At 42.2% G+C, this 26,325-nt stretch overlaps 1 protein-coding gene across 1 annotated transcript; it reads right to left on the minus strand.

Annotated features, from left to right (window-relative positions):
* Positions 1–25,392, minus strand: MCOLN3 (mucolipin 3). The gene is made up of 13 exons (XM_032870275.1): positions 25,092–25,392; positions 21,584–21,813; positions 17,973–18,140; positions 13,555–13,708; positions 12,120–12,204; positions 11,943–12,039; positions 8,136–8,235; positions 5,039–5,151; positions 4,808–4,957; positions 2,999–3,100; positions 2,783–2,905; positions 1,777–1,983; positions 1–135 (listed from the first exon to the last, which is right to left on the minus strand). Exons 2-13 carry the CDS (start codon positions 21,809–21,811, stop codon positions 1–3), a joined length of 1,662 nt encoding a protein of 553 aa, XP_032726166.1. The 5' UTR covers positions 21,812–21,813; positions 25,092–25,392.
* Between the last annotated feature and the right edge of the window lie 933 nt (positions 25,393–26,325).

Raw genomic sequence — 26,325 nt, forward strand, 5'->3', positions numbered from 1 at the left:
CTACTTTTTACAACAGCAGAATATAGATACTGGAGTGTCATCTTCTAATCTGTATTTTCCAGAATTGGGTAGATCTTTGCATTCTGATATAAATGTACGAAGTTCAGTCTCTGGAAAGCCATCTTGTTGGTAATGCTACACAGAAGAATTAGGAAAAAAAAAAAAAAACCTCTCATCAATAAGTCCCTTGAAAACAGCTATATTCCAAATTCAAAATGGATCATTTGGCAAGGGAGGGGGATCTTTCTGGAGGAATAGTTCAGTCACTTCCAAGTATTTTCAAGTAGATAAAGCCTCTAGAGCCATTCTTAAGTCTAGCTAAGGAAAAGTGAGTCTAGAACTCTGCAGTGTCCTCATAGGCTCTTTTGTGGGTCTGGTTCAACACAAAATGGGCATGTTGAGTCTGAGTGGTCTTTCCAGAGAGACTTCAGCTTCCATACCCTTTTGGAGTCTCTCTTCCAGACAGACAGGTTTGTTTAAGGGCCTTGTATTAACCTCAGTTTGGGGTCTAAGGTCTCTAGAACATGCCCTGACCAGAGAAGATCAGCCATCACTTGCCCACCTGACAGGTGCTCTGAGCTCATGGAAAGAGGTAAACATCTAAACTGTGAGTCTCAGACTTGTGTCATCAAGAGTTGTCAACTCATATTACTACTCTTTGAGACCTGGGATATCACCCTTAAATAGCGTATCGTTCTCTGCATGCAAAGCTAAAGGCAGTGAATTTTTAGAGCACAGGGGAGGGATTTGGACAGGTACAACTATACTCTTTCCCAGTGCTCTTGGTGACTCTAAGAACACGTCTGCCAAGCAAGTATTGAGGACACTCAGTTCTTGAAATCCGATTCAGTAAAAATGAAGTCATGGCCCTGGCTTCATTATCAAGGTATGTATAATTATCAACTCATAACCCATTGACCCCTGCTAACCTTTGCTCTATCCGTGGGATCATTTGTATGACATCATCTTTCATTACCCTTCTCATACCCAAAAGAAAGTCCCCAAGTGGAACACCTATGTCAATGGTATACCTAATAGTACAAGTTGTTAGAAATTTAAATGTACATGGATATTTACCCTGCCTTTCCATATTTCAAAGGGCTCAAACTTATTTTTAAAATATCCCATGTGAGTGACAATATAAATAACAGCTTTTCAAATCATATTTCTGACATGTATAAGGCATACATGGCTAGTACTTGATATACTAATCCCTTCATTCTTCTGGAGACTGGCCTCTAGGATGGTCCCAGGCAGGGCTTTGCAAAGAGTATGGGTTCAGTCACAGCACATTCTGAACTAAGAGGTCATTTTTTTCTTTATGAAAATTGGATTTTAAAACTTCACCATAAAATTTTGAAATGTCGTATGTTTTGCTCACTTAAAACCTACTAAATTTTAGAAGTATTTTTTAAGGTGGTTTTTTGTTTGTTTGTTTAAGTAATCTCTCTATACCCACCATGGGCTTGAACTCATGACCCTGAGATCAAGAGTCACACGCTTTCTGACTGAGTCAGCCAGGCACCCTTGATCTTTGTAATTCTAATAAAAGTTTAGAAAGCTTGTGTGAAAAAGCTTACTTGGAGACAAAACTTTGAACATTCTACAAATTCTAATTCTTCCTTTCTGTGTCTCAGTATCTAAAATTGAAGTCTTTTTTTTTCTACCCTGAAAAAATTGACATTCTATCAAGTCTCCTCTCTCTTAGGTACCATATTTTATTGCCATTCTACAAGTTCTGGAAATGTTGCTACTTACCACTCTTGATGAACCTACCTTAATTGTTTCATATGTATCAGTGATCAGTGCAATGAAAAGGCTTAGAATCATATATATAAAGAGGCTGATGAATGAATAGAGGTAAATTCTGCTAAATAGCCAGACCAAGTAACTTTTTTGTTGCATTTTTGCAAACGTGGCAAACATATCATCTCCATTTATCAGAGAGAAAAGGCACTCAGAGACCATGTTCAGAGAACGGAACTGGAAAAAGAAAAGAGAAAGTTTACTTTATTCCATGTTCCTTCATGTTCATGTTCATGACAGCATATTAAAAATAATGGGACCAGATATCCCAAGTTACCTCTGCAAACAATGTGCTTAATTTGACGAAACTGCAAGCATTTGCTGTGTGATCTGTACAGCCTGTATAACGCCTACTATTTTCCTGGGAACAAGCAGCTCTTTCTTGATGCTCCCCTTCATGGGATAGCCTGAACTGAAGCAGAAGGGGCCAGCCAGCACTCTTGGTGCTTTTCTGAGTCAAGTCTTACCATCTGCTTTACCTACATAGAAAGAGATCCTAGAAACACTTCTGTAGAGATACCCAAGTCCTAACCATGCGTGCTTATACTTCTCGTTTTAAAGCTCACTCCACTTAGGTTCATGGCATTATAATCCAGTTTATAACTCTGGTAACAAAATTTTCAAATATTTCTTCAACTTTCTCTCTATACTACCTTTTTAATAAAATCACACTTCCAAAAGTCTTGCCTAAATAGCTTACTCTAATATATATTGATGAATCCAATGGACTAATCTTGACCTCATAGGTGGAAAAAAAAAGATGTAATTATCTGATATATTCCACAAAAGAAGGTGAAGTAGTTGAGTGAATTAATTATTCTCTCCAGTTGGTCACACTGTACCACTTTTTAAACATGGCACTAGATATACTCTACCTTCAACATTTTCAGGCTGATATCACAAAATGGATGAGGCTTATTTTAAAAGGGTAATTAACATAATTAACAGAAACAGGAAAAAAGTTGTTTATCGGTACCTTATCATGGTACGGCCCCAGCACAATCCATCCGCAGAAGCAGTAGCCTAAGTAAATCATAGCAGCGCAGCAACAGAACCTGATGACATTGGGCAGCGCTGCCTGCAGGGTCAGAATGAGGAGCTGGGAAAGGAAGAGAGGCCGTTACAATCCGCTAGTCCCTCAACCAAGGAAAGACAGCAATACCAGCAGCACGGAGATCCACGGAATCCTTACATTGTACTTCTGAAAGAAGCCGAGGTATCGGATGACTCCAAGCCACACGAGCATGGTGGAAGTCCCAAGAAGTATGCTACAGACATCATAACTTGTTAGACTCTAGAAGAGTGGGGGCGGGGGGAAAGCAGATTATTCACTGGGGCCAAAAAATATTTTTTGGGTTGATGTGATTCAAGCACTGTTCTAGGTGCTAAGAACAAAGAAATGAACCAAGAGACAAAATTTCCTTCCCTTGTGAAGCTTGCGTTCTAGTCTGTGTGGGGGAGAGAGAACAGAAATACATTGACAAAACCCTCAGTACATTAGCTGATGGTAGTGCTGAGGAGAAAATTCAGGGGAGGGAAGAGAGAATGGCTATCCGGGTTGCATTTTCAATGGGGTGATTAGGAAGGTCTTCCTGAAAAGGTGGTATTTGAACAAAAAGACTGAGGGCAGTGTGGGAGCAAGCTAAGGAAAAATCTAGGAGAGGAGTGTTCTAGGCACAGAGAATAGCAGGGGCAAATGTCCCACAGCAGGAGGATGCCAGGCAAGACAGCGAGTCAGCCAGAGGGAGGGAGCCATGGGGGAGAGAACAGAATCATAGAGCTAAGGAGGTAGGTAGTTTAGGGCCTTGTGGGTAATTTAACAACTTTGCATTTTGTTCTGATAGGCTGGGGGTGGGGGGCATTGAGAGCTCTGAACAGGAGTGATATGATCCCATTTGGGTTGTTGTTGTTAAGAACAGACTGTCAGGGGTGCCTGGGTGGCTCAGTGGGTTAAGACTCTGCCTTGGGCTCAGGTCAAGATCCCAGAGCCCTGGGATGGAACCATGCCACAGGCTCTCTGCTCAGCAGGGAGCCTGCTTCCCCACCTCTCTCTGCCTACTTGTGATCTCTCTCTCTCTCTCTGTCAAATAAATAAAATCTTAAAAAAAAAAAAAAAAAGAACAGACTGTCAGAAGAGTGAGGCTATTGCAATAATACAGGTGAGAGCTGATGGTGGCTGGGACCAGGCTGGTCATGGTGGAGGTGATGAAACAGTTTCTGAAGATAGATGGATAGGATTTCCTCTTGGTTTAGATGGAGGGCGGAGGGGATTAGTGAAAGAGAAGAGTCAAGGATGCATCCGTGGCTTTTGTCTCCAGCAACTGAGAAGAGTTACCATTAACTGAAGTCAGAAAGGAGAAGCGGGTTTGGACTGTGGAGGTGGAGATTTGGGGAGCTTTGTTTTAGGTATGTTAAATTTGAGAGGCCAAGTAGACATCCAAATGAAAACACGAAATCAACAGTTGGATATCTGAGACTAGAGTTCAGAAAAGAATTCCAAGCTGGAGATAAAGATTTGGAAATGACTGACAGAGAGCTGCTATTCAAAGCCATGGCACAGGAGGAGATCACCAAGACAGTGGCAGAAAAGAGCACATGTTCAAGCACTGCACCTTGAAGCAGTGGCCCTTTAGTCAGTTAGAGATAGAAGGATCTAGCAAAGGGAGTCAGAAGACCAGCCTGTGATTTAGGGTGGAAACCAGGCAAGTGATAGCCTAGTGAAAAAGTGCACCAACAAAGAGGGAGCTCTCGCAGTGTTCAAACCTGCCGATAGGTCAACATGAGGTTCCCACATGATTCTGACGCAGAGGCTTGTGTATCATCTTTGGACAGTTCTGCCCAAGAGATTTCCTGATGAGATCTAAGAACCTTACTTCTATGGATTTTAAGTTTCTTTGATACAACGTTTGAAAGAAATCATTTACTCTGCAAATGTTCACATTCTGGAAAAATGTGAGTGCAAATCTGATACTAATGATGGCATAAGTAGGAAAAAAATTACCTTAGCTTGAATTTCCATTTTCAGAATTGAGCCAATAATTGTCAATATGTCACTAATAATAATCATAATGTACCATCCGTTGACAAATTCCATTCGATCAGAAACAGAAACTTCCTTCTTATAATGGAGGAGGAAGAAATTGACAAATTCCTTTAGGGAAAAGAGGGGAGGCATCGTGAATTTCTCTGTCAATCAGTGTCCGTAGCATTTCTAGAAAGCAGCAAGCCTTACCTGCTGAAGCTGAAGTCCTCTAACCACAGATCGAAGGCACAGGATTAGTGAGGCCAGGCAGGTCAGAATAACCAAGGCATCAAAGATCATCATGTAGTGAGTGTTCTTCTGAACTGGAAGGAAAGAGCGGGCCCTGCTTATGCAATGGGACATTAGTATGGTGAGTGCTACTTCTTTCTTTCTTCTTTTCATTCTTAGCCTCATGTGTTTGAACTGCTGCATTGCATACCACAGGATAGATGTATTAGATTTATAAGGACGCTCCTATTGTAATCTGTCCTCTCTGAGCACAGGTGTAAGTGATTCTTTAGACAAATGAATATCTAGAGATGGAATTGTTGGGGTAAGGCAAATACATGGTTCTAAAAAGAAATCCTAAGGAATTGCCCTCCAAAAAGATCACCCCAATTTATATATCCCCACATCTTCACCGTTGGAAATTAATAACTTTATTTTTGCCAATCAAAAGAGCCAATCTTATTCCCGATGATCTGAAATGCCGTCTCTATCAGCTGCCGAATTACTGTATGTATTTTGAGAACCATCTCTTACCCTTTTGATGTTTTTGTGTATTTTAATGCCTAAGGCAAACACCTCTTATCACTCTTTTCTGGAATTTGTGTTGGCTACTCTTGCTTGTTTATTTTTCCATACATTCTTTAGAATCAGATTGTTAAATTCCAATAAAAATCCTACTGGTAATTTTTTTTTAGGAGGGGAATCATGCTAAATTTATAAATTAATTTAGGGAGAATTGGCATATACATAATGTAAAATCGCTTATCCAAAAAATATGATGTGCCTTTCCACCGACTCGGGTCTTTCTGCATCCTTCAGAAGCATTTTCAAACTTTATCTGAACCCTTTACGCTGCTTTTTAAAATAATTTAGATTATTTAGACATTCTTTCTGCAAAGACAACAGAGTGAAAAGGCCTTGGTTAAGTGTTGTTCATGTGAGTATTTCAAGAAAGTTCAAAGTCCTTCTTTTAAAAATTATTATAGCCATCAATAACAGATCTTTAATTATCAGCCTGTGGTCTTTTGTACTTAATGCAGTTAGCCTTCCTGACATCCTATTAAAATACACTATCTGGATGTAAAATAGTTATTAAGATCCTATTGTGTCTCAAGTGTTTCTCTAGATGCTGAGGATAAAAGTGGTGACCAAGATAGGCCCCCGACTTGTGGAATTTCCACTAACGGCAGCACCGCATGTAGGGAAGTACACAAGTAAATGAACAGAAGACTCCCAGACAGGAGGAAGTGGTATGGAGAAAATAGGCATAATAGCTACCTTGTGTTGCTGTGCCACACACAGTCCTAAGCACTTTATGTGTATTAAGTCATATTATCCTCAGCCCAACCCCAACCAGGGTTGTGTGGTTATCCCCACTTGGCAGGTGAGAAAATGCAGCACAAAGAGGTCAGAGAAACTTGCCCAAGGTGACATAGCCAGTACATGGCCGAGTCAGGATTCAAACCTCTGCAGTCTGTCTCCAGCATCTGTCACTCTGTATGAGTGGTTCTGGGGACCCCTTGGGAATTGTTAGAAATGCACACTTTCTAGGGCTGCCCTAGACCCACTGCATCAGAAACTGCATTTTCACAAGCTTGCTCAGCTGGCATTGAAGTTGAGAATCACTGCCCTAAATGAGAGAGGCTGGTGTGGGGGGAATGGGGTGAAGAGGCTCGTTTATATGGCATAGTAATGGGCAGCAGGTGTCAGGCAAGACCTGAGTGCTAAGACGGAGCCACCCACGCAGAGAGTCTGGAGAATGGCAAGTACAAAGTCATGGCCAGCATGAGTGCAGCCAGGTGAAGGGAGGTGAGCAGAGGTCTCAGCCCTCATATGCTCTCCTACACAGCCTGTCTTTATTTGACAAGGTAGACTGCTCCCCACTGATGAAAAGACAAGCACTTAAGACTATAGTTCTATAGTTGAAAGTTCTATAATGAAGCATCCCATTAATACTGGCCAAGGGGCATCTAATTGTTATCAAAATGCCTGCATCTACTTTAGGAAAATTTTAAAACTAAGAAACAAACATTTGAAAGAAAGCCTCCATGCCAACATACTTTCATATGCTCTCATTTTCTCTATTCCAGAGTTTGTGGAGAAGTATTGTAGGGTTTACAGATGACAAGACAGGCTTGTGTTTCAAATAAGTAATTTTGTATTGAAATAAAATTTGTGATTCATGAGCCTCAAATATGTGAAGTTACCTCTTAATGAAAAGAATTCTAGAATGAAGAAATTTCATTTATCCTCACTATCTCATTACCACTTCTGAAATTTGTGAATCAACTAGTAGGAAGCCCTAAGGCAATGATTTTCCAAGTATTGCGTGATTGAGGGTGACCTGCACATTCCTAGGCCCCACCCCAGACCTACTGACTGCCTTGCAGGGAGCTAGGGAAACTGCATCTAAGCGGAACCTGGGGTGATTCTTCTTCTCACCAGAATCCAAGAACCCCTGACCTAATCCAGCACAACATACCAAAGGGACTAAAAAATGACAGATCAATTCTTTTCCAGTCAATTTCCCCCAAATTTCCAATCGTACTTAGTCTATACTTGAATTCATGTCCGTATTTCCAAAAATGTACCCTTTCCTCATTCCTAAATATAAAAATATTAGTGCAGGATGCTTCAGGGTCCAATCCCACCTGACTCTCCCTGGCTGTATGACCAGAGGCCCCAAGATTCACTTCTAAGCTGTAGTTTCTTCATTTGTGTAAATAGGGGTGCTGCCTATCTCAAGGATATTTTAAAAATATTAAAATGTAGGTGGATGTCCTTATGCAGTAAACACTCAGTAAATATTAGTATGGGCATATGTAACTTTCTTTCCTGGGGGCGTCCTGTGCATTTTTTGGTAAAAACATATAGGGGGTCAGCAAAAGTCATTTCAATTACTAATAACTTACTCATTGCCTGGAACACCAGACACCCACAATGAGCTGATCTATTTGCAGAGAGTTAGGAACTTGGGATTGATCTGATTCTTTCATTTGATGCTCCACATATCCCAGTAATTTAATAACTTATTTTATTTAATAACCATTTTTGAAAACTAGTAAAATTCACCACTTACTTGATCCAGATACATGCCAGTCTTTACATTCTCTGATGGAAATGTCATTATCTAAACTTATCTTAATTCTTCCACTATGGGCCTTATTGTCAAATGTTATCTGTGAAGAATAGGAAAAGGGTCAAAAACATACCTACAGTTCTTGAAACCAAGATGTCTCTATGCATTAATTAGGAGGCATATCTTTCAAGGTAACAGGATATCCACCCAGATTCTCATCCCAGACTCTCATCCTCGAGTTGATGCTAACTCTTTTCAACTTTGGGAAGTGCCCTTTACTTGTCTGTGAAATGAGAAAGTTGGACAAGATCTTCTGTCAAGAACTTTTAGTCTCTAAAACCCTGTATTTCTAGGATAGTATTCCAGCCCTGGACACCTTATAAAGCAAGAGATCTCTCTCCTTCCCACTCTGAGTACCTCCAGATGCCCTCTTGATAAGAGCAAGAGCAGGTACAAATGTGCTTTCCCTCAGCCCATGGGCTCGACTGGGGACAGTTAGTGCTGCTGTACTTCTTACAAACACAGAGATTCATGATCTCAGGCTTACAACATTTCAGGGGAAGCTTCCCTGATTTTTATTCTGGGCCTAGACTTCTTAGTTACTCTAGTACTGTATGTACCAGCAAGGATGGGGTGACAAGGAGTTAACAGCCATGTTTTGCTTCAAGGATCACCATTTCAGACACCAGGCACCAAGCCGGACAAAGCCACCAGAACACCTTCCATAGTCCTACTGTCTCCCTTCTAGCTCTCTCCACTTTGCTCAAGCAGAGACAGGGAAAGCAAGGAAATCAGATGTGGTTTTGTTTGGTTTGTTTTTAGTGCCTTCTCTCTTAAGTTTTAAAGAAAAAACATTCTTTCAAATGCCTGCTCTTTAGGGGTGCCTGGGTGTCTCCATCAGTTAAGTGTCTGCCTTCAGCTCAGGTCATGATCCCAGGGTCCTGGGACTGAGTCCCTCCTCCTCAGTGGGGGTCTGCTTCTCCCTCTGCCTCTGTCTGCCACTCTCCCTGCTTGCAGGCGCTCTCTCTCAAATGAATAAATAAAGTCGTTATAAAAAGAATTTAAAATGAAGGTGGAATAAATACTTTTTTAGGCATATAAAAACCTTTCAGCTGACCTGCACTATAAAAAATGTCAAAGGAAGCCCTTCAGATGGAAGGAAGACGATCCCAGATGGAAGCCTGGAGCTACACTAAAGAATGAAGCATGTTGGAAATGCTTACCTCATGGGCCAATATACTTTTTTTTTCTTATTATTTAAATTGCTTAAAAGATAATTATTTAAACAAAAACTACTAACCATGCATTTTATAGTTTGTATCACATCTGGAAATAAACTGTGTGACAACAATATAAAAACCAAGATACGAGACACAGAAATAGATTGTTATAGGATTCCTGTGCTCTACATGCAGTGGCATAATATCACTTGAAGGCAGATGGTAATAATTTAAATATGTGTACTGGAAACCCTAAAATAATACAAAAAAAGTTATAGCTAACAAACCAACACAGGAGCTAAACTAGGACCCCAAAAATACTCAATCCAGGCAGAAAAAGAGAGGAACTATATTAATAACCACATGTCATTTATATGGTCTACGCACCCCACTTCAAAGGTACAGATTATGAGGCTGGGTAAAAAAGCAAGAGTTAACTCTATGCTGCCTAATAAGAAACCAACTTTAAACATGAGATACAAGCAGGTTAATATCAAAAGGATGGAAAAAGATATACCATCCTAACACTAATTAGAAGAAAGCTGGAGTGGTTATATTAACATCAAACAAAGTAGATTTTAGAGAAAAGAATATTACTGGGGTGAAAAGTACCATTTCATAATGAAGTAAAATTTCCTCAAATGAACGCAAGAATCCTAGATGTTTGTACACCTAATAAAAAAACTTCAAAGTACATGATGCAAGAATATATTAACTTACTATGAATGAATGTTAATGCACTACTTTTACATTATAAATCCAAATTAGAGGCACATACAGGCAGGTTTCATAAATAGCTGTCACATAAATCAAATAACTGCTATAAACCAGATACCGAGGAAGGCCTTTAAATATCTTGTACATATGAAGTATGATAGAGCAGATGTTTTGACAACAACTTTGTTAGGTAGGTGATCATTAATTCCCTTTTACAAATGAGAAAACTGGAACTGAAACCAATTAAGTAATTTGCCTAAAGTTACAAGATACTACCTGGTGAGATGGAATTAAAATCTAGACTTGCCTGACTCCAAAACCCCTGCATTTTCAATCAGGCATATACGGGCCCAGCTCATGTTTACTTATAACCATAGGGTGGCACTAATTGCATTTATTATTAAACCACCCTATAGGGCATCATTTGCACTATAGTTCTGCGAGACACACCACTAAATCCACAAGGCACAGACATAGCTTGGGTGGAATCAGCAATGACAGGAGAAATAGAACATCCACATGCGGCTAACAGTCCAAGTTACTCTCGCCACTGTATCGAGTCACGGGAAAGAGTCTACATTTTATAAACGTTTCATTCTGCAAATATTGATGTCACCTACTATGTTCTTTGAGGGATGCAAAGATTAATAAACTGATTCCTGCCTTCAAGGAGCTTTCAGTCTAGCAGAATTGATGATAAAAGCCTAGAAAATCCTAAAACCAAAGAGAAGGTGGGTGAGTCTATACAAAATATAAAAACAAAACCAAAAATAAAACCCTGGAGTTCAGAGCACAGACTGTGTTCGTAACTGGAGCATCACAAAGAGGGTCTGGGAAGAAGATGTCGGATGAGCTGAGCCCTGAGGATTATAGAACTTCCGAATGGTGTCATTTCTTAGTTTGAGAGTGGTGTAGGCGGTGGTAAGGGAGAGAAGGGAGAAGAGACAAGACTGTGGATAATCGCTCAATTTTTAAAAAATCAATATTGAAAATTCATGACTTCCCAGTTAGTATTAGGATCAAAATTTGTAGCCTAATACAAAATAGTCTTATAGTATTAGTGCCTTTTCCTGCTAAATGATATGCATAATTATTAATTACATTCTATTCTGATCTTTTGAACTTCGACCTCTGAAGACTTGATTTCTCATAGCCAATTAGTTGAATATCATGGACAGGGCTCTGGTGTTAAGTAACAACAATCTGGACTGTGTGAAGGCAAGTTGTATCAAATGCTGTTCCACCTATGCCCCCATGCAGCATTGGATTGCTAACCTTTAGCCTCATGGGGTGAGGAGCTCACATGGGAGGCATCTCGCGCTCTCTAGAGAGCGTTCAGAGCTCCATTTGCAACTGGAATAAAGAGACCAGAGATGTGGCAGGGTGGGCTGAACAGGGAGGAACCAGAGCATCCAGAGGCAGCCCAAGGAAGGCACTGTGAGCAATAACCCAAAGGCTGCACACATCTACACTGAAGAGCCTCATCAGCCAAAACCTTGGCAATGACCATAAGCAGACAGCCACAGACTGGTAAGAGCCAACTAGAGAGGACCTACAAGCCTCTGCCGCCTTTATATTGAACACCTCCCCTATGCCAGGCACTGGTCTGAGCACTAGAGACCCTGCACTGAACCAGGCAAGGTCTCTGTCCTCACAGGACTTACACCGAGGTACAGAGGACAGATAATTAACAAGTAAACAAGTTATCATAACAAAGCAGAGCCAGCTATGCCAATGCTTCCCCTAGGCACAGGCAAATGGAAAGATCCTGTATAGCTGATCATGCTTTAATATGGGTAGGTAAAACATGTAACTAAATCAGACATTTTTCCCTTAGCCTGGGACCAAATTCAGCCCAGCCCACACTTACAGTCAGAGAAAAGTCATAACAGTCAGGGAGCTCATGATGACGAATGGTCTGCAAATTAATGGCCTTCAGTTTAAACTGCAGCTCCACTGTTAGGAGTCTAGGGAACAGAGGAGGCTTTAGTGCAGTGAAAACATACACACAGAGACACACAAGGTACACGCCCATCTGCTTCCTCACCTATGAAAGTCCAGAGTTAAGTTGAGTTTATTTTCTTCCAGTGCTCCAGTGTGAAAAGGTTCATCTGGCTCTACAAAGAAACATTCTGCCATAGAAAGGAAAAAAAAAACAAAAACCCAAAACACATTATGTTTATTGCCTAAAATAAATAAGTGAACGGTGTCTTGAAAGGATAATACATTTAAGACTAGATATTCAGATTCTACTGCTCTTCTGAATTAAGATTTAAAAGCTAAACATCTATATCACTTGGTTACAATGAGTCATTTGTCTTTAAGGCACAAGCGGCTACATTTCTGGAGTGGGTGAAGGGTAGGAGACCTGAACTCTGTCTCATTAGTCTTCTACAGAATGCGATCTTCCTGCCTGCCTTTGTGAGCCTAAACTTTGAGTCCCTTCTCCCTTTTTTGTATCCTAAGCATAAGTGTGAAGTGCTTGCAGTACCTAAGATAAAATTTTCTAAATTTAAAGGATCTATTTTTTTAATTCTATTTTATTTTAAAATTTAAAAAAAAAGGAAGACAGCATTTTAAAAGATTCCACTAATCTGTATTATAATCCTTTTACTATCCCTCTCCAAAAAACGTTCCAGTGACTATTGTTAAAAGTATCTGGATACTTAGTTTTTAACTCAAAGATTTAAGTTAAGGTTTAAGTACACATTGTAAATAGAACTTTGCTAATAAGAATAAGCCACTCAAGGGCACCTGGGTGGTTTAGTTGGTTCAGTGACTGACTCTTGATTTCATCTCAGATCTTGATCTCAGCGTTGTGAGTTCAAGTCCTGCATTGGGCTCCACTCTGGGCATGAAGACTACTTCAAAAAATAAATAAAAATAAAAATATAATAATAATAAGAAGAAGAAGAAGAGGAGGAGAAGGAGGAGGAAGAAGAAGAAAAAGGCATTCTATTCTAATTCTTCCCTGAATCCACCATCAAAGATACTAAGTAGAGAAGTGCAATTGAGGGGAGGGAGTTTTATATACGTGATGAATTCGCAAGTACAACATTTTGTAAGGATAGTGTAAGTTTATGTAACTGGCTTATCCAGCACAAGAGGAACTGGCATATAGAGGCTAACAATGTCATAGGGCTCAGAGCACAGACAGCCTGGGTCAAAGTTCAGCACTGCTTCTTACTAGCTCCGTCTGGACCGTATCACTTAACTCTCTGAGCCATCCTTTAGTCTTCTATAAAGTGAGGATAGCAATATATCTTTCCTTATTGGTTTGTTCTTGCTATTTTTTAAAAATCATGAGTTACAGTGAAGGGCTTGGGACAGTACCTGATACATAATAATAACTCCTACATAGTTTCTTACTATGATCTAAGAGGACAGACCAAATGGATGTTTTTAGAGATGAAATTACTGATTTTAAGAATAAATCAAGGAGTTTAAAAAAAAGGAAGCTCTAGTTTTTTGAAGAACCTCACCAGTTTCAATTTCTGGATCAATGTCAAAGGTATCATTTCCAGGACAGATGTTTCCTTGCCTGTAGAAGCGCTGACAGATCGCCATAGCAGACTGCTCCATACCCTTCTTCTCGTAAGCATGATTCCCAACCGAGGTATTGCGGAGCTGCAAGTACTTCACCCGAAAAGAGAAACAGAAAATGGGAACACCAGCCAGACAGAAATGAAGCCATGGTTCCCTGCCCACCCTGCCTGTGAAATGGGAGGTTCCAACCTGCTCTCTGGGCAGAGATATTCACGTTCACGTTCACATTGATATGCAGAGCACAGGACCTGCTACTGGGTGCCAGGACAGAAAGCACTCCCAAATTAGAGTTCTGGGCTGCAGTCTCATTTCTGTGAGTGTGAACACGTCACAAATTTTCTGAGCTTCCGGTTCCTTGTCTACAAAATGATAAAGCTTACACCGCATCAACTCTGCAATCTTTCCTTCTTTAAAGATCTATATTCAGGAATTGATTTTTGCATTCAGTGTGAATACAAACTTTATGTCTGAACCATTTCCTATAAGGTCAGAGTTCTTCTTTGCTGCTGTAGTATAGAAGAGGGATACAACTGTTCCAAGCTAACTTGCAAAACTTAAAAAAAAAAAAACCAACACTATTTCATCTTTATCATTACAAGAATACAGTTTAGTCACTTTCACAGCAATATTCCCTCATCCTAGGGAGTCCTATAAATAAAATCAAATATAATTTTACAAATGAGGATCTTATGGGACTATTGGAATAATCATCAACTTAAACCCTACATGGACCTCTGTAGAAGAAAATAAAATGCTTCAGAGCTTACCATGAACAATGCTGTTTAGCACAATTAGCGATACAAAGATAGTGCTATGGTATCCATCTCTTGGAATTAATGATTTAGTGGGATGGACACAGAGATAGATAATTCTACCAAACACTGCATGTGAAACATGCTAAATTAAATAAAATAAATCTTTTTATAATCTGAGCCTATGGCACGGATGCTGAGTGGGCCTTGTCCAGGCTGCCAAGAGCATCATTTTACCAGATCTGATGCACGGTTCTCAGCTCTCATTTAACTTAGCCTGCCCACGGTGTCTGATGCAGCCGAGTGCTTTCCCTTGCACGGGATACGTCCTTCACTTGACTTCTGAGACACTGGCTCTCCACCTCAGTCTCCTTTGCTGAATCCTGCTCTTGCCAACCTCTACATCTCAGAGTAACCTTGGATTCAGCCCTCGACTTCTTCATCTGCATTCTCTCCATAAATGATCTCAACCAGTCCCCATATTGAAACACTATCTGTACGCCGATGCCTTCTAAATTTATAGCTGCTGACCCTTCCACTGAATTCCACACCTGGGGAGCCATCTGCCTGCCTGACACCTCTCCCTGGTGTCTAAGAGGTATCTCAAACACAAACGTGCAAACAGAAAAACCAGCTCCTTCCACGAAAATGCCCTTCTCAGTCAGTGAATCCATAAGCCACGCGGCCTCACAGGCCAAAACTTAGAGATGACCCGTTAGCCTCTTTCTCTCACACTCTACTTCTGGTCCATCGGAAAGTCATACATTACTTTCAAATTATATCCCACAGTCCAGTCTCCATATGGAACTCACAGGACTGTTATAGGAGTAAGTGAATTATTGCATGTAATGCCTTAGGACAGTGATTCCCAAAACATGAACCATTCTATGTTCTGCTCATTCCCTCCCTTCTCCCTGAGACGGCTGCCTCCCCACACTCCGGTCTGCCCTGTCACCTGTCTTTAGCAGAGAGGCCTCTCCTGACCACCTCCATTCATTGCATTCATTCACTCTGCCTGTTGCTTCTTCTTCTTTTATTTTTATTTTTGTGTACATTTGTATACTTATGTATACTTATCACCAACTGACAAATGGTATCCTTATCTACTTAATGCTTATTCCTCCTTTTTAGAATATGACTACCTCAACTTTGTCCATTTGTCCACTGTAGTATCCAGGCACCAAAAGCAGTATTTGAGGGGCACCACTGTGACTCAGTTGGTCGAGGATCTAACTCTTAATTTTGGCTCAGGTCATGATCTAGGGGTCCTGGAACTAAGCCCTGCTTTAGGCTCCCTGTTCAGTAGAGAGTCTGCTCATCTCCCTCTCCCTCTGCCCCTCCCCCTCACACTTTCTCTCTCCCTCTCTCTCAAATAAATAAATAAATCTTAAAAAGAAAAAAAAAACAGTATCTGATACACAACAGATATTAACTATTTGAAGGAATAAATATTAGCCTTTGTTAATGTATATTAGCAATTAATGTAATATAATTACATTATATTACAGTCTTTCACCTACTGAAAGCCCTCCCATGGCTTGCAGTGTCTCTCAGAATAAATTTCAAAGTTTCTTTCCAGGGTGTATAAAACCCTGAGAGACCAGACCTAACCCAGCCAAACTCACCCCCTTCATACTTCCTCAAACATACTGAATGTTTTCTGGCTTCAAGAGCCTTTGTTGTTGTTACTCTCTCAGCCTGGAATATTCTTCCCTAGACTTCCAGTCCTCAGAGAGGCCTTTTTGGACCACCCTGAGGCAACTGTTAATGCTCTCAGGCTACTTAACTTTACTTCACAGCAATCCTCACTATCTGAAACCAAATGATTTTGGTTAAACTTATTAAAATCCATCTCCTCTGTTAGAATGTAAATTCCACAGGGCAAGGAATTTATCAAGGCCAATGCTCTAACCCCAGCACTTAAAGCAGTAGTAGGCATAGAGTAGGTACTCAAATATTTGTCAAAATTAAGGTAAGGTAAAAAAATTAAAATGCAATAGTTGGTCTTCATTACTAGAGCTAATCTAGTCACAATGAGATGCTTAAACTGCTGGGATGGGATATGTAATTACAGCACTAAGCTCTCTGTTAGCACTGGGTCTGGGGAAAGGGGCCAGAAATCTATGGTAATAAAAGGAAGCTGTATAAGTTGTTAAGTAGCATTACGTCTTACATGTAGGGGGCAAATAGTATAACAGTGGAGTTATTCGGCTTTGAGGTTTTTCTTCCCTATTCAAGGAAATAAGTGTATTAAGCCTTGCTAAAGCTACTCTGAGCCAAACTGGTAGTTTTATAGTGGAGGTAGGAGGGTGTAAGAGGTAAACTGTCCATTAAATGAAAAGATCTTGAGTTTGGTAAGGTCCCAAAGTAGACCAGTGTGCCTGCAATGGTGTGTGAAGGGAGGTAAAGCTGGAAAGACAGGCAGGGATCATGAGGTAGAGTCATACAAGTATGGGGTCCTATAGCCCTTCTGAGTGCCTACTATTTGTGAAGCAATCCTCACAGGACTTACCTAAAGATCTGAGCCTCCTGACGAACAGAAACTTGTGTGTCTTGAACTTAGTAGGATCTTGAAACATAGAAGATCCAAGGCTCAGGGATGCAAGTAACCTGCTAACATTATGAGAAATGCTCCAGCCAAACTTCCTTGCTGTCTTAATAAGACTCTGTGGAGGTCTGTGTAAGAGCTGGATGGTCAGGGGTAAGTGGTAGGACTATGTCCAACTAAAGGGCAGCCCTGGAGCTTGAGTCAGAGGACTCTGGGACAGGAATGAGGTGTGTGGGACTAGGGCCAGAAGGCAGGTGACCTATGGAACTGACCAATGGGGCCCCCAAGTGGCTGTGTCCTCTGAGGGCTTTAATCAGGCTGGGCATTTCTCCTCACTTGCCTCTGCAGCTCTACCTTGACAGAGGAATCCTTCACACAAATCCATGATTCTGTTTACTAACTTACACAGCTTACTTCCTTCACTGTAAATTTCTGGTCAATTTCACAATCCATGTGTTAACAGAAAGCCTTGGGCCATAAATACAGATGTCATCTTAGCAATTTACTACCTCACTGTGCATAGATTATCTCTTATAATGAAGAGCCATAATTTCACTGTAAGAATTTTTACTTTTTTTGGACAGTTAATCAATGTTACAATAAAATCATTGTCATGTCTGACATAAAGGCCTTCCTTATTTTTTAAATGAACGTTCAGGTTTCAGTTGCTATATATGCTCTCCAGAGTTAACATTCTCATTATTTGTTAAGGGTCCCTGAGCCAATAAACTCTGAAGACTTAATGACTACTTAAAATCAGGTTCATGGTTAATTTTAAATCTTTGAGGAGCTCATGCCAACGCTTAGCTCTGATTCTTTTAATTAAGTCTTTAAAGTTTCTGTCTCTCTGTTATTAGACAAAAGCTTTTCTCAATTTCTAGCTTCATGGAAGTTTGATGGCGTTTTTTTTTTTTTAATTTTAAAACGGTTTTGTACATATCATCACAGAAATGTTCACCCTTCTACAGTGGAATGTTGGTTTCTGTTATGTACATTGCTAATAGTTTTCCAGTCTGTTCTTTCTCCCATGTAAGAACACACATACTTGATTTACCTGGTTCACTGCAAAGATGATCTGATGGTATACGTCACTTTGTGTGTACACTGCGTACGTGTCATCCATTCGGTCCATATATCCTTTTAAGAAGAGGTGTTTGAATGCTATAGTGTTCTCTTCCTTGAAAGCTACAACCATCTGGTTACTTAGCCCAAAAAAGACCAGCTTAAAAGAAGAAAAGGAAAAGGGGTTGAAAAAGCAGTGAAATAAAAGGTCTCCATTTAACAATCAATTTAGCAATTCAAGTATGAATATTAATTAATCCTAAGTTAAGATCTTGACAAAATTCAATAAAAATTAAACTTTTTGTAGCTGTGAATTAATTTGGCCTTAAAGATAAAGTGGGCTTCCAGTTTTAAAATGAAAGAAAGTGGCTTTGCACATTTTCAAGTATGATCTTACTTATATCAGTGCCCCCCTCCAACACCACTTTCAGGGAAGTCCTCCATTAGGAGTTCAGAGAAGCAAGATCGCTTTGGCTAAAGAAATGGGAAGGTTTCCTTAAGAAAGAAATAATGATAGAAAACCCCTGAAGTATGTGCATAACTTAGGTGGGGATACTTGAGGAGCACAGCTAAAAGGCTAAGAAGGTAAAGTTGAACTTAGCACTTGGGGGTGGGAAGCTGAGGATCCCAACACAATCCAACTGAAGGAACAGCAAGAAAAAAAAATGTCAGCGGAAAAACTGGAGGCAGATGGTGCAGGGGCTTAAAAGGCAAGTACAAGATTTTTAAATGAATTGTGCAGGACACCAAGGTTTTGAAGCAGGTGTACAATGCAATATAAGAAGTGCCTTGGAGTGCCTGGAAGGCTCAGTAGGTTAAAGCCTCTGCCTTGGGCTCCAGTCATGATCCCAGGGTCCTGGGATCGAGCTCTGCATTGGGCTCTCTGCTCAGCAGGGAGCCTGCTTACCCCGCACCCCCAGCCTTCTGCCTGCCTCTCTGCCTACTTGTGATCTCTGTCTGTCAAATAAATAAAATCTTTAGGAAAAAAAAAAGTAGTGCCTTAAATAAATCTAAACCTCCAATCAAACCACTATAGTTGTCAGTTTGCCGAAACTGTGACAATAAGACCAAAAATAAAAACATCCTTTCAACTGACTTCTAAATTAAAGAATATTAACATAATATAGCCTTACTATTCATACAGGACTGACCCCAGAGTTTTACACAAAACTCAGTTATTCATGCACAAAAAGTTGTTTAACTGCACTGCTGTCTTATTAACACAAGCTCTTTCAATCACACCTGAGACTTTAGTCCTGGTACCTCTTTCACCTACTCTTCCCTCCAAAACTATCTCAATCTCTTGCTGTTTGCTCCTTTTGTTCCCTCCCTGTCTCTCTCTCTCTCTTGCTCCCTCTCTCTCTGTCTTCACACACACACACACACACACACACACACACACACAAACACACATGCTGTTAAGTTTAGAACATACCATTCCAATTTGGGATCTCAGAGTGAAACAGGGTGTATTTTATATGGAAAAGGGAAACGACACTGAGCACCTATGCGCCATACCAGGAATTTCCTCCCTACCAATCCCACAGTACAGCTCCTTAAATACCCATTTTAAAGATGGGTACAAAAAGGCCCAGAGAAGTTAAATAATTTTTTTCAAGTCACATCACTGCCAAGTGTGTAGTCAAAATCTGAACCCAAGTCTAACAGACTAAATGCAAGCTCTAGCCACCCTATCAAGCTACACAAAGTAGTGCAGAGACTGACTGGGGAAAAACTGAGCATGCAAATCTTTTCTTTTCTCACCTCTCCTTGTGATGTACGCCCTGCACCCTACACATACCAGCACCCACCAGCTAACTGGACTTCTGTTTCTGAAGAGCCTCAGTAAGCCAAGTGTCCTCTTTAAATCCCAAGAAGAAGACAGCTTCATGTTTACATCTGATGAAGCTGATGACCGAAAAGACTCCAGAGAATTCCTAAGGACCAATTACCAATGAGTACCCCCCTCCACGTGACAGCACTGAGCTGGGTCCCAAGGATACAATGCAGAAACAACGGTCCCTGCCCTCAAGGGTGTACCCATGGCAGAGAGAAACTCCCTGTAACTCAGAAACTGCACCAGGCCTTGGGGAAAAGGGACATTTAGCAGGGTGCCTATCATCGGAGACATCGTTCATTTGAGCTGCAGACATAAATTCTCCAAATGAACAGAAAGTCCACCTTCTTTCTCCTGAAAAGAGGGAGGCTGTCACCCAGTCACCCTGTTCTGCTCTGTTACAAAGTCTTTATGTCATATTTGCTTGGTGGCTCTAATACAGATGAAGGAAACATCACAATTAAGAAAAACCCTTGGGGAAACCTGGGTGGCTCGCTTGGTTGAGCAACAGACTCTCGGTTTCATCTCAGGTCATGATCTCAGGGTTGTGGGATTGAGCCCTCTGTCGGGCTTCATGCTTGGCAGTGAGTCTGCTTGAGATTCTCTCTCTTTCTCTTCTACTCTTCCTTCACTCACACACACACACTCTCTATTAACACTCTATCACACACTCTCTCAAATTAAAAAATGAATCTAAAAAAAGAAGAAGAAGAAAAGAAAAGAAAAATCTTCAGATGGGGTGCCTGGCTGACTCAGCCAAAGAGCATACGACTCTCTCGATCTCAGAGTTTTGAGTTCAAGTCTCACATTGGGTGTAGAGATTACTTAAAAATCAAATCTTAAAAAACAAAACAAAACAAAAAACCCCTCAGTTCCTTTTAGGAATGTACCTAAATGCCTTTTATATGCTTATTACTAAAAGGCTTAACATCTTAAACCATTGGTCACTTTTCCTCTTGACCACCCTAGGAAACAGAGGATGGTTAGATGAGCTCCCTAAAAAATGTGGGAGTAATTAGGAACACAGGTCTAAGAGTAAAATCTGAGTTAATTTTCGGCTCCATTCTTATAGTTTCCTGACTATGACAGATTTTTTTTTACCTTACTAAGCCTCAATATTCTCATCTTTGAAATGGGGATAATTACTCTCACCAGTAGGAAAATATATCTTCACAAGAGCAAATCATAATCAATATATACAAAGAATTGCAAAATACGGTTTCCCCCAAAAATGTCCACAGAAGTCAAGGAAATGAGATTCAAATTCTCTTAAAGTGAAATGTCATATTTCACTACCTATGCCACTCTTTTTTAGTTAACTCCACTTTTTTCCCCTGTAGTGTTGTGAGAATCCAAGCACTTGCCTTAACAGAGAATCTTTGAAGTTTCTGAAGAGAGAGAAATTCCCAGGAATCTAGGAAGGAAAAGAATCCTCTGGTTGGGTAACAGCTAGTTTTCACAGCTGATTTAGAAACCTTCAGCTTCTCTATTACAGACCAAATATTAAAATTTTCTTTTCCTAAAAACTGATTCTATTATGTGACTCAAATTGTAATTTAATAAGAGATGAGATGGGGGGGGGGAGTAAGGGGAAAAAAAGACCCAAAGGTTTCATTCACAAATATTAAAGAGAAAGGTTTAAGTTTGTGTGTTTCCTTATTTATTGTTCTCCCTTATACATACAGTTCAAAGATAGAAAAAACGACTGTCCTCACTCCTCTGTTACTAAAAGAGGCCTCATTAAACTCATGATTTGAGATGCTTACCTGTATAGTCACCACTGCAATTTTTAGAATTTGTATGGCAAGCTTCCATGGTTTTCTGCCTCGAGCCCAGAACTTCTCACAAGGATTCATGAAAAAAAATTTGAGTTTTCGCCTCATCTGGTCTTCTAACAGAAGCTCCTCAGAGAGCGATGTGTGCTGGTTAAAAGTGCCACGATTTTCCTCTTCGTGAGAGCTGCAGCTACTTACAACAACCACAGGACTTGCCATCTCTGGGGAGAGGGAAAAAAAGACTGTTTCCATCCTATAACTAAAGGCACAAATCTATATTCTTTGTGATAGTCGGAGAGTTGAGGAAGCCCAAACAAAAGATCTGGTTTCAAATAAGCACCATTGTTCTAAACTGCACTTCAGGTGTAGAATGTGACATGTCATGTTTCTTTTTGAATCAAGTAGAATGTGACATGTCCTGTTTCTTTTTGTTTCAGTTACTAAGGAAATTTTCACCCAATTGAAGGTTACTGAATTCTTGGGCTGCTTCTATTAGTAAAGGGTTATATGTACATATATGCAGTAATGTATACACTTTCTGCCTCATTTGGTAACAGATATAATTACAGCAGGGTGACCTGAAAGCTTATGCAAGGGTTTTAGAGGGTAGGTGGACCCTGGAATTATATGCAAAATCTTATATACATGAAAATATGACCATTTTTCCTGCAGTGATACTTAAAGTTTCATCAGCTTATCAAAATAAGTTTAAAACCACTGAGTTAAAGGTAGTGAAGTGTAGTGTAAAGAGACTAAGGCCGTGTTTGGTCCCTAATCCTGGTTCTACAATTTGACACTTCTGTAACCCTAGGCAAGTCACTCAGCCTCTCTGAGCCTGTCTTTTCTTCTGCAAAATGGTAATAACAATACCTATCCTCATATAATTTTGATCACATAAAAATGCAAAGCAAGCCCTGGCATAGGGTCCAACACTGAGCAAGCAGCCTCACTCTCCCTACAGCCCCAGCAGCCAGGGGACTTTCCTAAACAGGCAACAGGATTCTTAAGGGTCGGTGGAGGCTCAGGAAACTTAACTGTTCAACAAAGGAGAATACAGAAGCTCAGTATAAGCCCAAATCCCAATGAGCTACATCACTTGTATTTGATTTTTATTGGAGGCCTTATATTTATGTAGTACATTTTGCTTTTCAGAGTATATCATATCTGTTATTTCTTTTGTCTCTTTGAAAAGGATGGGGTTAGTTTTATTATCTTTGTAGCAACTTTTCCAAAATGACAAAGATGTCACTCCAGAAGTGGGGATTACCTTGGATTTTCACTCAGATTAATTAATATTATGGAAACCTTTTCAAAATAAAATACCCCAAATCACCTGGGAGAGTGGGGTGCGTCCAGGTAGATTAGAAAGGCTGGCTCTGTCGTGATATTTTTTTGCGGTGACTTCTACTCAGAAGTCAAGGTGGCGATAGGGGAGAATCAACCTATAGTAAAACATCTAACAAGTCACTGTTTAGGTATCACCCTGCTTTCCAAGCATAGAATCCCACATTTAGTTCTGATTCAAACATTCTTAGCAAACACAGCATCTCCAAGTAATTGATACTGGCTATAAAACTAGCTACAGGGAAAGTTTTTACAATATTGAAAAGATTAACAAGGATAGTGCTGAGTCAGTAAAGCATGAAACATATTTACAATGGCATAAAAAATAGCATATGTAGAATCTTCAAAATGAAATCATTATGATAGAACTCATTCAGGTATGGTTCTAATGTCTTAAAATGCCTGTCAAAGTATGAGTACAGAAACTCTTAGGTGAAGACATAAGGGAAAGAAAAAAGTTATTAATCCCTTACGATTTTCACTTAAGAACATTTTACTTCCTTCTTCAAAAACCAGCATTTAAAGAGTCCTTATCTGTGGGATGTAAAATGAAGGTGATTTTATGTTCATCAAAACTGGCCCATGAACACCAGCAATAGCAATGAAGCTGGTAACAATAAAGCATGTTGGTGAATTACAGATTTGAAGACACATCAAGCCCTTTCTATTTCCATACAGTGAAAAGTAAACTTTACCCAGACAAGACACACGCCCTGTAACAGTAACGCACAGGAACAAAGAGAAAATGAGCCAGCCACAATTAATTTATTCAGCACATGGCATCAAGTTGTCTCCGAAGCAAGCATTTCATTCACAAGGACTGACCACTACACTTGCTGTGTTAGCTTTACCAAGTCACAAAAGCCCTTCTGGAGTGCACTTTTTAATTTTATTTTAAAGATTTTATTTATTTATTTGTCAGAGAGAGAGAGAGAGAGAGAGAGAGAGAAAGCACAAGCAGGGGGAGTGGCAGCCAGAGGAGGAAGAAGCAGGCCCCCAGCTGAGCAGGGAGCCAGATGGGGGACTGGATTCCAGGATCCCGGGATCATGACCTGAGAGGAAGGCAGGCGCTTAACCGACTGAGCCACCCAGGCCTCCCGGGGCTGCACGTTAAAAAAAAAAAAAAAGCTGCACAGTGTCCAGACCCCTAGCGGCTGAAGGACTGCCAAGCACCCTTCACACAGGGCGGGAGCCGGGTGCCACGCGCGGTACGCGGAGATGCGGGTCTGGAGAGTCCCTCCACGGTGTTAGGCGCGCTCTTAGGATCTACAGACTGACACACACAGGTTATTTATTGACGGCCACGAGAGGCTTAATTGGACCGAGCAGCAGAAAGTTAGGGAAAACCGGGGAATATGTGTAAATAGAAAAACCTCATGGTTGATAAAGTAACACAACCTAATTTCTTCGGAAGCGCTTTCTCACTTCACCAGACACCAGACTCCTTTCCGTCTTTCCGTCTTTCCTTCCCCTCCTCCCTCCTCGTTTCTCCGGCTTCGGGACCGACTGCCCGGAGCGCGGCCGCGGGTGCCGGGAGGCGGGGAAGCTCTCCGAGAGCGCCGCCGGCCGCAGCGCGCCCCCTCCCCGGCCTCCGCGCCGCCAGCGACTTCGACGGCTCGGGCCGGCTGGAGGCCGCCCCCATTTCCATCCGCCCCCCACCCCCACGCCTCTAATAAAGACCCCTCGAGTCTAGAGAGGCTGGCTGCGCGACTTCAGGGCCATCTCTGAGTCCCCGGCCGCCCCCCGCCTCCCCCCCGCCCAGGTCTTCCGGGGCGAGGCTCTGCCGCAGTTGGCTTCCAGCTCCGGGGGTCCCTGCCCCAGGCTTCCCGATGGGCGACGGGCCGGGCGGGGTTGCGCGGCAGAGGTGCGGGCTGACCCCGGCGGCAGCGCCGACCCACCCCGGGGGCCCCCGCCCGTACCCCGGCCGCCACGAGCCGCCACTGACCTTGTGCGGGCGGCGGAGCGGACGCCGTGCCGAAACGCAGCAGCTCGCACCCTAGTCCCACCTGTGTCCCTTCCATGGCCCCGACGTCCGCGGGCCTGACCCTCCGGCTTTGTGTCTCCGACGGCTCGACACATCGCCCTCCCTCCCTGCACGCCGCGGGCGCCGCTCCCAAGACACCTGATGCTCCGGGCGGCGCCGGGCTCGACTCACCTGCGGCTCCCGGGCAGCGGCCGCGGGGCTGACGGGGGGGTGGGGGTGAGGGGCGCCGGGTCTTCTCAGCGGCAGGGGGCGCGGCAGCTTGGCCCCCAGCTCCAGAAGTCTCTGAGACTGGGCTCAACCCGGTCCAACCAGATCCCCGCGGCCGCGAGTTGCGGCCAGCGGCATCCTCCCCACTTCGGCCGCTTTGACTCGTGACCCGCTTCCCCTTTGCTCCCGCTCCTTTCCACGCCCTTCCTGGTAGACTCCAGCCGGCCAGTGGGAGCGAAGGAGGCCTGCGATAGAGGCCGGCGCTGTCCGAGTCTCCGGGCACCCCTTCACGCCCCTCCCTGTTCGCATGGGCGACCCGCAGAGCCCTACTCGGGTTTCTCCGGTGCTCAGGGGTGAAGCGCCGTGCTGTGCAAGTGCTAGGCTACGCGCTTCCGACCGCCGAGGGGCCACCCTTCCCGGCCCAAGCCTGTGGCAGGCGGGGGGCGGATAGACGCGAGGATGGAGCCTGGAAGGAGCCTGGCTTCGGGGGAGTGTGCAGTCCTCTCAAGCAGCAGTCCTTCTGGTATCTGCGTACAGGGGAAGTCAGCAAGTGTAGACTTTGCAAGCCTGAGTCCTGCGCGCCCTCCAGGCCTTCAGGCTTTGCAGAAATCCTCTGGACCAGGTGCCGGGACAGAAAGCCCTGGAAAGCCTTAGGAGAAATGTGACTGCCTATACTTGAGGTAGTGACAAAGATTCTCTTTACTTGACCAAACATTAGCCAAGCCACTAAACCTCCTAGGCTCATCTCTGCATTTCCTTGTAAAATCCAGTTTTAGCAAGAATCCTGTTAAGTCAGTTTGACCAAAACACTAGCCCCACATACACCCCTCAATATCTGATCCCCCTCAATATGTCATTAGGTTCCTCATCCTCCACGACCCCCCACCCCCCGGCCGCGGCGAAGTTTGATCACCCTGGGCTGCTTTCAGCAAGAATCCTGTTAGGTGGGTTTAGCCGAAACAACCTTGTCATTTTCCTCTCAGTAATTTTCCATTCACTGACCCCTGCCCTGCTCCTGGGCTATCAATTTCCACTTATCCATGCTGTATTGAGGAGTTGAGCCTCATCTCTCTCCCCCACTGTAAACTCCCATTGCAGGGGTTCCTATAACTGTCTTGAAGGTCCTAAACAAGGTCTGCCTTACAATCTTAATCGACTGTCATCCACTCTTCTTTTCCTTAAGAGTAGATCTTCAATT

This window comes from Lontra canadensis, unplaced genomic scaffold (genome assembly GCF_010015895.1).
Source record: "Lontra canadensis isolate GAN:19392208 unplaced genomic scaffold, GSC_riverotter_1.0 scaffold40, whole genome shotgun sequence".
NCBI lineage: Eukaryota > Metazoa > Chordata > Mammalia > Carnivora > Mustelidae > Lontra > Lontra canadensis.

What these genes read in the sequence shown, in the direction of transcription:
- MCOLN3 (XM_032870275.1), bottom strand. Translation starts at nt 21,811, where the DNA reads ATGGCAAGTCCTGTGGTTGTTGTAAGTAGCTGCAGCTCTCACGAAGAG. An exon ending in TGATCCAGAAATTGAAACTG is followed by an intron (nt 12,205 to 13,554) that starts GTGAGGTTCTTC and finishes TTTCTATGGCAG; the next exon opens with AATGTTTCTTTGTAGAGCCA. An exon ending in TTAACTCTGGACTTTCATAG is followed by an intron (nt 12,040 to 12,119) that starts GTGAGGAAGCAG and finishes TCTGTTCCCTAG; the next exon opens with ACTCCTAACAGTGGAGCTGC.